The 13,496-nt window shown below is 36.8% G+C and overlaps 1 protein-coding gene across 1 annotated transcript in view; it reads right to left on the bottom strand.

Annotated features, from left to right (window-relative positions):
• Positions 1-4,103: 4,103 nt before the first annotated feature.
• The window catches only part of dcbld2 (discoidin, CUB and LCCL domain containing 2), a 143,120-nt gene continuing 133,727 nt past the window's right edge, over positions 4,104-13,496 (bottom strand). Inside the window, exons 14-15 of the mRNA XM_028799915.2 lie at positions 12,676-12,813; positions 4,104-4,746 (exon numbers count right to left, since the gene is read on the bottom strand). Of these exons, the coding sequence (XP_028655748.2) occupies positions 4,364-4,746; positions 12,676-12,813 (521 nt within the window). The 3' untranslated portion in view covers positions 4,104-4,363. The remainder of the gene's footprint in view (positions 4,747-12,675; positions 12,814-13,496) is intronic.

A 13,496-nucleotide genomic window follows, 5' to 3' on the forward strand; every position in this document is an offset into this window, starting at 1 on the left:
TTTTGAACCCTACTGAGGAGTTTTTCTCGGCATGGAGATGGAAAGTATACGACCGAAACCCTTACACACAGGAAAATCTACTTCAAGCAATGAATGGAGCATGTGGTGAGGTAGGAGTGGAATCTTGCCAGGGCTGGATTCGGCATGCTAAATGATTCTTTCCTTGTTGTCTTGCAAGGGAGACCATAGCATGTGATGTGGATGAAGTCCTGTGGCCTGACACAGCACAGAGGCGTGATGCTGAGGCAGAATAAATTATCTGAATATGCTGTAAAAATATATATAACTTTTTTGCTGCTGTTCTTTTTTTGTTAAAATGTGAGTACAAGAATAATGAATGTGTTTCTTCCACCATACTCTCCCTTTTTGAACCCTACTGAGGAGTTTTTCTCGGCATGGAGATGGAAAGTATACGACCGAAACCCTTACACACAGGAAAATCTACTTCAAGCAATGAATGGAGCATGTGGTGAGGTAGGAGTGGAATCTTGCCAGGGCTGGATTCGGCATGCTAAATGATTCTTTCCTTGTTGTCTTGCAAGGGAGACCATAGCATGTGATGTGGATGAAGTCCTGTGGCCTGACACAGCACAGAGGCGTGTTGCTGAGGCAGAATAAATTATCTGAATATGCTGTAAAAATATATATAACTTTTTTGCTGCTGTTCTTTTTTTGTTAAAATGTGAGTACAAGAATAAATGAATGAATAAATAAATATTATTTTCCCGCTATCCCACAGTATTTTGTATTTATTTATGTAGTGTGTAATCGTTGCCAAGTTGTGTTTGCACATTGGCTGGTTTTGTGTGGTTTTTGACAGTAGTGCTTGATTTTGAGTAAAGTTAAAATAGTTTTGGGTCAAATGTTTGGTTTTGCAAGACAAGTCGAAGGTTTTGTGAGTGTAGCTTGAATTTTAGAGTTTGTGTTTAGTGTTTTGAGACAAAGAGATGAGATTTTAGGAAATGTGTTTTAGCAATTCAGAAAAACTGTAATACCTACAGCACAAAATAATCTCAGCTGCCATTGTTTTCATGTTTATGCTTCTCCAAACACAACTTACTAACAAAGAAAGAATCTGTTTCAGGAAATTCTGGTTTGCAAATCGATTCTCAATTGTAAAAAGAATGAATTGACCACCTAGTTTAAATGATCATTAAAATATTTAATGGCAGCTTGCTTTAAAGAAGCTAAGCTCATGAGTGGCTTTAGGAGAATCCATTAACAGTATATACAAAACATTTTTAAACAATCCTGTTTGGGATTTTTTTTAATAATTATTTGAGCTAAACACACAAAAATGAACTTGACACTGTTCAAGACAGCTGCTTATAAATGTGTTGTATTTTGGAGTTTGTTTTAGAAACCCTCATAATTTACGAACCAGTGAACAATGAAAAAAATTAAACAGATGGCCATTTTTGTACAGTAAGCCACTATTGTCACGAGTTTCATGCTTATTTTCTGCCTTGTTTAAATGTTTGTTAACATTCTAATGCAATAAATCAATGAAAAAGGCATTTTTTTTTCTATGTGTTGCTAAGGTTGCTTATTTGCTCCCTTAGATAAATTAAAGTATAACATGTAGATCACAACTTTATAGTGCGGGAAGAGAAGTGTCCTTGCACCTTGTACTTGAAATGGCATAAAAGCTTCATTTTATTTTTATTGCCTAATCCAGTGTTCAGTAGTGCAGCATAACACAGTAAATTATTTTTTAAAACCCTGTCCTCCTGTAGCAAACTAAGCTTTGTGATTCAGCTAGTCAGAGAGACATTTTGAACAGTTTAAAAATTATATACAACTCGCATCTGGACTTCATGTGTCCATCTTTATGTTTTCAGTAACATTTGTATTACCGTACCATAAACTACACTGTATAACAGTAATTATGTGTTCCATTTTCACTTGAAGAGTGATTATACAGCTATGTACAAAGTTAGTGTGCAAGATCTGACAAAAACAGATACAAGAACAATTACAGTAGCATAGTGTAGATGCAATTTTTAAAAAAGTGAATAGCCTACATATATCATCTGCGGCCTCGACTTCTTTTTGCCATCTACAAAACAGTTTATTCAAACATCTTCATCAAATAAACTATAGGATGCCAACATTATAACTTGATTGGATATTTGAAACTCGCTATCCTATAATATTCATTTAAGCATTAATAAACTACTGCAATGTGCCAAATAGAATAACTGCTCAGTTGTGCATTTCACACTTAAAAATACAGTGACTGCTTGTTGTGCAATCTGATAAACAAGAATATTAAAAAAAAAATAATAAATTGAACGCTTCTAACAAATGAAGGTTACAAATGGGTACTCTTTAAAATTCTAATTTCAATATTTGATTGTGTTCCTCTTAAAACTTTAGAGACCTGTTGCTTTAACTCAACCTTCAATACTTATAGTTGTGACAAATTAAACATCATGTATAAAATGCTAAAATATTTAAAAGCAGATTTTCGAATGTGATCAAAATCTTCACATGCTACACATGTGAAAAGTGAACAGATAAAAGCATAACATCGACATGATCGCCAGAACGGCAGACATTGAGTGCGTCCCTTTACAGCGTAATCTTACCACAACCTTATAGCAGCAAAAATCTCCTGACATTAAGTGTCTTGCAGGTGTTACCTTTCAAAATCCATACTGTTACACTGTTTTTAAACAGAAATTTCCCATAGATTCTGAACTACAGATAAACATTTCATGAGTAAATGGATGCTTTGTGTTTCAGTGCATATTTGTGCCTTAACCATTTTAAGTTAAAAATAAAAAACAACAAACTAAAAAGCAAATGTATATGAATGTCTTTGAGACAGATCCCTACTATCACCAACTAAATGGAAGGTTTGTAAAGGGGAAACAAAGCAGGGTCTTGAAATAATTATAAAATATGTGCTAAAAACATTAAAACCATGGCTAAACATTTTCTGCCTTTGTCTAAACAGAAATACATGGAATTACGTATTATATTAGAAATTAAAAGATTTTAACCTTTCCCCCAAAACAAATTTTTACATTAAATCAACTTACTGCTGAGTAATCATCTCTTTAAACACCAGGACATATGGCTTAACTCTAAGAATCACAACTGGCAAATCCAAATGGATTAACAGCTCACAGCTCCTATTTTAGTAACTGCCTTATAAATGTTATTTTCAAAGAATTTGCAACTGTGAATTGCATTAAGCAGGGTTGAGAATTTGACAATATGAGTACAGAAGAGATAAATAAACCTGTCGTGAAGCTCATGTTTGACCTAAAGATTTCAACTTCAGTATTATGAACGCAAACTAGAATAATGCATTCATATACTTAAAAACAAACTTCACAATCTGCACAGAAAGTGTAATGCCATAACCAATGCAGACAGACTTAAATGGATATTATGCATAAATATAAAAAGTCAGTTTTCTAGGCACATTGTGTGCCTATTTTGGTATGTGCATTACAGTTCCGATACTCAACTTCATGAATTTTGAAACTAGATAAGCCATTCTTGCCACCTAGCACAAACAAGTTTAAATTAGAAATTTAATATATAATTCATCACAGTGTGTGCATTCAATACTGCTTTGTACCATTTGTGTTCACTGACTACTTACAGAAAAACTAAAATGACATTACTTATCATAAACTCAAACAAAAACCACACTACACTCCTATCCTATAGTATGCTCTAGAACAGGAGCATGAAATGATGCAAATACACCAGCAGCACTTGCTTTTCAATTTCACTGCAAATCACATCAAATGCTTTGTAATTGTGGCCACTATTATACAGAAACCAAAAATAACAACTCAAAAGGATTTTTGCACGCATGCCCAAAGAGTAATCAAATGTTATGTAAACATTTCAGGTTTGATATAAAATAAAAAAGACAGTAGGGTTGTAATGTTGTACTTACTTTGTTCTGAATATTCAATAAATTAATCAATTACTTTATTTAAATCCTTGCTTTTAAGAAGGACACCTGGATTTACACTGATATCTGAATAGGGTAGTTCTGTAACTGTGAAGAATACAGTACATTATAGGCACAAGTACAGGTCTAAGTATTCAAAATCCAAGTTTATAAGGAGTGAATATTTCATGTTTTTTTTTTTTAACCATTTACGGTGAAATAATTTTACTTTAACATACCTCCTAGCTTACACTAATGTCATATCTGTTGTATCAGTGATAGGACTGAACTTTGTTTAAGTTACATCTGAGTGGAATTCACTAATCTGTAAAATATACAGTGATGTGTGCTTTATTAAAAACAAGACTGAGGTCTTATGGCTACATACATTTGACACTTACATTCATTTGCAATGACACTCATGCAACCCTTATTAGTTAATATCTACACACTGTTCTGTGGTACTTTATACAGCAAATCCACTTCTACAGGTCCTGGAATACCTTTTGGTGTGTCATACTGCTCTTGCACAGAAGAGACATTATTGTCCGCCCTGGTGCTGACAGTTGTGCCCAGAGACTTGAAAGTAGATATAGATGTGTGAGGTAAGGTACCAGGCAGATGGCTGGATACATCCATGATGATTGGTGTGGCATATTCTGGACCAGTTGCTGGGAGTGGCTCAGCATATGCATGATATATTCCTTGAAGTGGTGCATCATAGGGGTCAGGATCAGAGTAGTCATGGTCAATGCTGTCCTCTGGTTTGAATGTGGACCGCTGACGAAGGGTTCCCACTAATCCACTAACGAGGGGTTGGGCATACTCTGTTAAAAAAAAACAAAAAAAACAAACAAACAAACTCAATTACTCTGTACAAAATAACTGCTAATTGTTTCAAATGGAGAATCATAAATAGGAAATTACATTTTGGTAAATTTAGGTTTTAAACTTTTACTTTGTGAAATTGTATAAATGCAACACAAGAGTACCCATTTGAATTCTTTTATGTAGAACAACATATTGACTTTATTCTCGACATTTCCACATTAATCTCAATGATTATTTTCGTAGTTTATTTTGTCATTAATGTAGAATGTGGTAAACTTTATTTAGATTTTCTCAAACCCCATCATAACTAATGTTGCACATTAAATACTTTGTATTAAGAGTTCCCCGACCCATGTTAATCGCTACATGCTTCTTAAACTGACTCTCTCTTGCACTGAGAGGAGCTGCAGGCAGTGATCGCCACACAGAATACATTCACTTCATGGTATTACTGCTCTCTGAACATTTAGAATGTTAAGTTAAATACTTGATATTTTCATGATGAAATGCATTAAAGCATGTATTAAACATGTGGGGGCATGTTGGCGTAGAGGTTGCAATGCTGCCTTGCAGCAAGGGGGTCCCTGGGTGTTCCCTGTCTTGAGTTTGTATGTTTTTCTGGTAGGTTTACTTGCCGTGCTTCAGTTTCCTTTCAAAGACATGTAGGATGTGAGGTTTTGTTATGCTAAATTGACGCTACTAGTGTATGTGTGTGCTCGTATTAACCCTGCAATGAGCTGGCGCTCCGTTCGGGAATTGTTCCAACCTCACACACGATGCTTGCTGGGATGGGTGCAACCCTGAATGGATGGCAAAATTAATCATGTATAATGACGTTCCTTAAAAGTTCTGAACACTGTGTCCTAAGTTTATAGCTAGTTTTACTTTCACAAAGACGTTTATTGTGTGGTGATTGGTTATGTGGAGAAAGAAAAAGGAAGGATAGGAACTGGGGATTTGGTACATTTAACAGAGACAGCACTCCTGCAATAAAGGAAGTCCACTCAGAAGAACATCCATTCAATTCTGTGCTTGTGTCTCTGACCACCAGCTCACGAACCAAACATTTACACAATATTTCAGTTAAACCAGTGCGATACCCAGCCTTTTGGAGCCACGTCACACCTGCCATAAAGGTTCTCTACACTGAATGTACACCTGGAGACCCCTTACTGCAAGGCAACGGCACTACCATCATGCCCCCACATGTTTAATGCATGCTTTAATGCATTTCATCATCAAAATGATATCAAGTATTTATCTTAGTATTATAAATGTTCTGAGAGCAGTAATACCATTAAGTGAATGTATTTTGTGTGGCAATCGCTGCCCACGGCTCCTCTCAGTGCAAGGAGGAAGTCGGTTTAAGAAGCAAGTAGCGATTAACAACTGGGTCGGGGAACACTTAATACAAAGCATTTAATGTGCTACATTAGTTATGACAGGGTTGGAAAAAATCTAGTAAATTAAACACTGATTTTACGATGAAGTTTACAACATAGCAAAATTAAACTAGAGATTGAAAAAAACAATGGTTTAAAGTGGAAATGTTGACTTTAATCTACATAAACAGTGAGATTAAAGTGGAATTGTCGGGAATAAAGTCGATATGCCGACTTTTTTCCTTGATATACACTTTTTTTTCCTTCATTGAGTCCGTATTTTTTTCTTCTCCATGGCCCTAACATGCTTCTGTACTTTTCCACACCCACAGAACATTAGGATTACTTTCTACTGACACATTGCATAAACTATATCTATATTGTTTAATGAAACTGATTTCTTTGGTGAAGTCAACAATACACAATGTGTGATGTGCTTACTTCAGACACCCTTTTTCTGAAGATGCCTTTTGTGAATTTTTTTGGTATTGAGATCTATCAATGCATTTACTAGCTTACTGGAGGGGTAGGGCCATGACACTCGTAGAAACTGCAATATAATGATCTATTATTACAAAACATTCTTAATGCAATGGTAAAATGCACATATTAATGCACCCCATGAATCAGTTCTGAGTTTTTTTGCCTCCTTTGAGCCTTTACAGTCTCTGTGTAACTTGGACAGCATGACTTGATGGGATAAAGAGAGAAAAATTGAGCCTCCCCTCAATATACACACATTGACATTTTTTCCCCAATTAAGTATTCCTGAGTTTGTTTGAAAATTTGTCTTTTAAAAATAAGCTACAGGAAAAATAAAAGTAAACAGCTGGATAAAATATCTAAACCCATTTGCTATTTTGCGATGGGGTTTCACTATTTGAAAGGACTACTGTATCAAATAAAGTACATTAAAAGTTTGTAAAGTATAGTAAGGAATGTTCCTATTAACTTATATAATGCAAAAATCAATCAAAGTAGAGGAACTTGGCTGTTTTCTATAGAGGTTTTGCAGCACATTCTTGAAACCAATTAGCTAGAATTAGGATCACTGAGTGAAGAAGCTTATTCTGGAAGCATTAAGCCAAGTCAGGAATCAACCACGGACAGGCCTCAAAGTCCATTAAACTAATAGCTGTTTTAAAATGTCAAGCAAGTTCCCCACGAGACTACTATGAAAATCAATATCCCTAGGTACTTTAGACCTGCCGAGTATTTTGCACAAAATGATGTGTATTAAATCAGTGCTTTGCTGCAGTCCTCCTACATTAATGAAATTAGCCAATGCCTTATCCAAGACCATTTGCAATACTAGGACACTTTAAACCACAAGGTTACTGACTTAACTCTTGCTTCAATTTAGGACTCTTAGCAAGTCACTTAACCCACCTACAGTATGTTCCAAACACAATAAATATTTATAAGTGGTTTTTTAAGATTTCTAGAGTGAGTTGGATGAATTGGTGGAGAGTGTACCCAAGGGAGAGAGAGTAGTGACTGGAGTGGATTTCAGTGGACATGTTGGTGATGGGAACAGAGGGGATGAGGAGGTGATGGGTAAGTATGGTGTCATGAAGAGGAATGGTCAGTTGGTAGTTGATTTTGTGAAAAGGATGGACATGGTTGTGGTGAATACATATTTTAAGAAGAGGGAGGAAAACAGGGTGACGTACAAAAGTGGAGGAAGATCCACACAGGTGGATTATATCCTATGCAAGAGGGTCAGTCTGAAGGAGATTGGAGACTGCAAAGTGGTGGCGGGGGAAAGCATACAGTGCATCCGGAAAGTATTCACAGCGCATCACTTTTTCCACATTTTGTTATGTTACAGCCTTATTCCAAAATGATTAAATTCATTTTTTTCCTTAGAATTCTACACACAACACCCCATAATGACATTGTGAAAAAAGTTTACTTGAGGTTTTTGCAAATTTATTAAAAATAAAAAAAACTGAGAAAGCACATGTACATAAGTATTCACAGCCTTTGCCATGAAGCTCAAAATTGAGCTCAGGTGCACCCTGTTTCCCCTGATCATTATTGAGATGTTTCTGCAGCTTCATTGGAGTCCACCTGTGGTAAATTCAGTGGATTGGACATGATTTGGAAAGTCACACACCTGTCTATATAAGGTCCCACAGTTGACAGTTCATGTCAGAGCACAAGCCAAGCGTGAAGTCAAAGGAACTGTTTGTAGACCTCCGAGACAGGATTGTCTCGAGGCACAAATCTGGGGAAGGTTACAGAAAAATTTCTGCTGCTTTAAAGGTCTCAATGAGATGAGCACAGTGGCCTTCATCATCCGTAAGTGGAAGAAGTTTGAAACCACCAGGACTCTTCCTAGAGCTGGCCGGCCATCTAAACTGAGCGAATGGGGGAGAAGGGCCTTAGTCAGGGAGGTGACCAAGAACCCGATGGTCACTCTGCCAGAGCTCCAGAGATCCTCTGTGGAGAGAGGAGAACCTTCCAGAAGGACAACCATCTCTGCAGCAATCCACCAATCAGGCCTGTATGGTAGAGTGGCCAGACGGAAGCCACTCCTTAGTAAAAGGCACATGGCAGCCCGCTCGGAGTTTGCCAAAAGGCACCTGAAGGACTCTCAGACCATGAGAAAGAAAATTCTCTGGTCTAATGAGACAAAGATTGAACTCTTTGGTGTGAATGCCAGGCATCACGTTTGGAGGAAACCAGGCAGCGCTCATCACCAGGCCAATACCATCCCTACAGTAAAGCATGGTGGTGGCGGCATCATGCTGTGGGGATGTTTTTCAGTGGCAGGGACTGGGAGACTAGTCAGGATAAAGGGAAAGATGACTGCAGCAAAGTACAGGATGAAAACCTTCTCCAGAGCGCTCTTGACCTCAGACTGGGGTGATGGTTCATCTTTCAGCAGGTCAACGACCCTAAGCACACAGCCAAGACATCAAAGGAGTGGCTTCAGGACAACTCTGTGAACGTCCTTGAGTGGCCCAGCCAGAGCCCAGACTTGAATCCGATTGAACATCTCTGGAGAGATCTTAAAATGGCTTTGCACTGACGCTTCCCATCCAACCTCATGGCGCTTGACAGGTGCTGCAAAGAGGAATGGACGGAACTGGCCAAGGATAGGTGTGCCAAGCTTGTGGCATCATATTCAAAAAGACTTGAGGCTGTAATTGCTGCCAAAGGTGCATCAACAAAGTACTGAGCAAAGGCTGTGAATGCTTATGTACATATGATTTCTCAGTTTTTTTATTTTTAATAAATTTGCAAAAACCTCAAGTAAACTTTTTTCACGTTGTCATTATGAGGTGTTGTGTGTAGAATTCTGAGGAAAAAATGAATTTAACCCATTTTGGAATAAGGCCGTAACATAACAAAATGTGGAAAAAGTGATGCGTTGTGAATACTTTCCGGATGCACTGTAGTTAGGCAGCATAGGATGGTGGTCTGTAGGATGACATTTAGGATCAAGAACTAGAGGAGAGTGAGGGCAGAGCCAAGGATCAAATGGTTAAAGTTGAAAAAGAAAAACTAAGGTGGAGTTCATGGAAGAGGCACTAGGTGGCAATGAAAAGTTACCACACCGATGTATAACTACAGCAAATGTGGTAAGGGACACAACTAGAAGGGTACATGGCGTAACATCTGCACAGAGGAAGGAGGACAAAGAAACCTGGCAATGGAGTTTTTATTCAAACTGTTTTATGCAGTCTTAGAAAGTGAAAGGATGCCTGAGGAGTGGAGAAGTAGTATACTGGTACTGATTTTTAAGAATAACGGTTATGTGCAGAACTCTAGTAACTACAGAGAGATAAAACTGATCAGCCATAGCATGAAGTTATGGGAAAGAGTAGTGGAAGCTAGGTTAAGAAAAGAAGTGCCGATTAGTGAGCAGCTGTATGGTTTCATGCTGGGAAAGAGCACCACAGGTGCAATGTTTACTCTGTGGGTGTTGTTGGAGAAATATATTTTTGTTCCAACCCATTTCTTCTCTTAATTAGACTCCTACACGTAGGTAAGCCTTTCCCCCCGGTTTTTATTTTTTTTTATAATCAACCACAAATTACAACCTATTTTGGCCAGATTTTTACTGCATGAAGCAAGAAATTTGTGTTAGATGGATATTTTTTTTTCTTTTAAATATTTTTTAATACTCTAGTTATTTAGATAACTATTCACTAATAGACATACAAATGGGTAACACTGAAGTAGCTGCTCCTTTCATTGACATTTATGCTGGATTCTGTACTGCTTAATAATAATTGGCCATATTCAGATACAATTAAGAAAGCAATCTCCACTGAGAAGGTGAATTTAAAATATGTCTTAATTTCCTCTGAGAGTAAATATGACACAGTTGCCCTTTTCTAAATACAAAAAAATATATATAAAAATTGGTCAGCTAATTAAACAATAAGATCAATTAAAGGTAAGTACGACTGACTGACTGAGAACCTGACTGGAACAAAAACCGACAGCTACAGAGGGCCCTGAGAAGTGAATATTGAGAGCCACTGTTCTAGTGCATGAACTCTTAGGGGAGGATACTGTGCTAGTACATTAGACTCAATAGGAAAAAAAGGATGGGAACAAAACATAACTGAAGCAGATTTTTTATTTAAATTGTTGGTCAAGTGTACACTTTGTTTGAAAAAGAATGAATGTATGGATTATGGATGTTGTACTTTCTGTAGAATATAGATAGACCTGGGAGTCCACTGCAGCTCTGTATGAGCATAAGGCAATTAGATTTACTATTTCATAGTTTCAGAACCCTCACTTCCAACTTCATCCAGGCCATGAACACAGGAACCAAACATTTTTTATGTTTTATGTAAAAATCCATGCATATTTCAACTCCTTGCAAGCATCAAGAAACTCCAAGAAAGAAAGTATTGAGTGTTCATCCATTGACATTCAAGCTCTGTGCAAAAGTGTTATCACAGCTTTTTTTTTTTTTTTTTTTTTTTACATAAATTGGCTCTATTGGAAAAATGTGAAGTAAAGGAAAGTGCCCAAATCTCCCCAGTTACTTCTGACTGAATATACATAGAACACAAGACCAATTTTGATAAGACCAGACCATTTCACTCAACAAGCTTGTCAATCCAACCAATCTAATTTCTCCAAAATAACAAAGTTGATATATGAATGTCCCTAAAGTTCTATGCTCTATCACAGTATTTGGTATTTTATTCCAAGAGTCTATGGGTCTTTATGTTTATACTGTAACAAGCAGAGATAAGCAAAACAGTGATGTGGGAGTGGGGTTGCCCGACTGTGAAAAAATACAAATCTCTTCCTAGGTTCAAACTTACTATTACCTGTGTCGCCCCTTTAAGTAACTCTGTTCCTGAGGCTCACAAATGCCAAAGCAAGACTCCAAGTATTAACTACACAAAAGCAAACCATGTTTATTCCTAGAAAGAGAACATTGTCTACAAAGTACCGTTGTGGACTGAAGTCAGACTGTAATGGCAGGTGGAAAGTGAGCTAAAAGTGATGCCTGTAAAAGTATGTGTATGCAGGATGCGTCTCACAGCTCTCTATTCAATAATGGAAAAGATATCGCAATGCACGCTAGATGAAAATGGCCATTATGATGAGTGAATTGTAGCTATATACTTCTCCGTAAAAGATCAAGTTCCTCATATACTGTTTCATGACAATAAATTGTCAGGCATATGAGGAAATCAATGTAATTTTGGTTTAATGACCAGAGGCCACAGGAAGCAAGATATCTAGGAAAAAAGGGTCTTTTTTTATAGGCACACATACAATATATACAATAACAAACTTGAGATCAGTTTACATTAAAATGTACAGTGACAGACTTAGAGATCAACGGACTAGAAGGAATTACATAATGGCACAATTACTTAAATACACAGATTGCAACTGTGCCTCATAACTGATGGAACAGCACATAAATTCCATGCAAACTGCCATATCTCCCCTGAAAAAAATAGGCACAGACACTGTCACAATAGAAATTTAAATCTATATTAAAAATATCATTTCCCTCCTTAATTCAGAACCCAAACCACAGATTCTAAGCAAATAAATACTGTACAACAAAAATAATTTATCTGGATGGAACATCACAGAAAGGTTTAATACTTAAAAAAAAAAAAAAAAAAAAAAAAAAAAAAAGTGCACTACTTAATAATGTAAATAAAATGATAAAAACAGACAAAAATAAAAACCTGTTTTCAATGCTAAATAATAATAATTAATAAATAATAGCCAATGTAATGTGTAAGATGTGAACAAACTATGGCATTGCATGTATAGAAAACAATTCACTTGACAGTGCCAGAAACAGGTGCGGATATGACAAAATAAACATTTAAGTGACCAAGATTCTAAATATGCCACATCTAGAATGGTACAAAAATAAGGTAGGTCTTACGCTTGTTTTTACAACCAAAACTGAGGACATTCATGAAGACATGGGTTAAGTACAGGCCCTTTCATTTTAAGAAAACATTTTTTGTTAAACTGATCATATTGAAAATTTTTCCTTTTCAGTTATTACCAGCCTGTTTGTTTAGGTTATACCTGCTGGTTCTGTCTGTAAGACTGGACCCACTTCTCTTGCCCCAAGATGGCTCACTTCAGAGCTGCTGTAACGAATTTGGCATTCTTCACCTTCACTGCCCTTTGCTGGTAAAAAATGTTTCATTCCTTTCCACCAACCTGCAATTACAGAACAAACATGCAGTTATTAGTTTAAAATGGTACCAGACACTTAATAGTTCACTTTACATAAATTATATAAAAATGTAAGGTTTGTATGCAGATCATAAGCAAAAAGAAAAGAGTGATCCACTGGAGTGGGACTCATGGTAAGCGACTAAGCTTTTGAAGCAGGTAATGAAAGTTTTTGAGAAAATGCTTGAGACCAGAATCAGAAGTGAAAGTGAAAAAAATGCATTTGAGTTTCTTGCCTGGGAAGGGGAAAAACAGACATGATCTTTGTTGTAGAGTGTGCATTTGCAGATCTGGTGAAAGCATTGACAGAGTGCCATTAAAGGTTGTGAAGTGGGCTTTCAGAAAATTAGGCATGGATGACTGGTTAGTGTCTGAAGTATTAATGAATGAGGAAACACAAATACTGGCTGGGATAGCAGATGGGGACAGTAAAGGATCCGAGGGATGGGATCTGTTCCTGTCTTTTCATGATAGTGTTGAAGGTGATAACCAGAGTATGAGACAAGTGTGAGGAAGGATTGCCATGGGAGCTCTTGTATGCTGATGAGCTTGCGTTAATAACAAAATGTGAAGTGGAACTAAAAGAGAAAATACTGAAATAGCTATTTTGGAAGCAAAAGATTTTAAAGTAAATGAAGGAAAGACCAAGGTGATGATAGGAGGCAAAG

The sequence above is a fragment of the Erpetoichthys calabaricus genome, chromosome 4, assembly GCF_900747795.2.
Source record: "Erpetoichthys calabaricus chromosome 4, fErpCal1.3, whole genome shotgun sequence".
Classification (NCBI taxonomy): domain Eukaryota; kingdom Metazoa; phylum Chordata; class Cladistia; order Polypteriformes; family Polypteridae; genus Erpetoichthys; species Erpetoichthys calabaricus.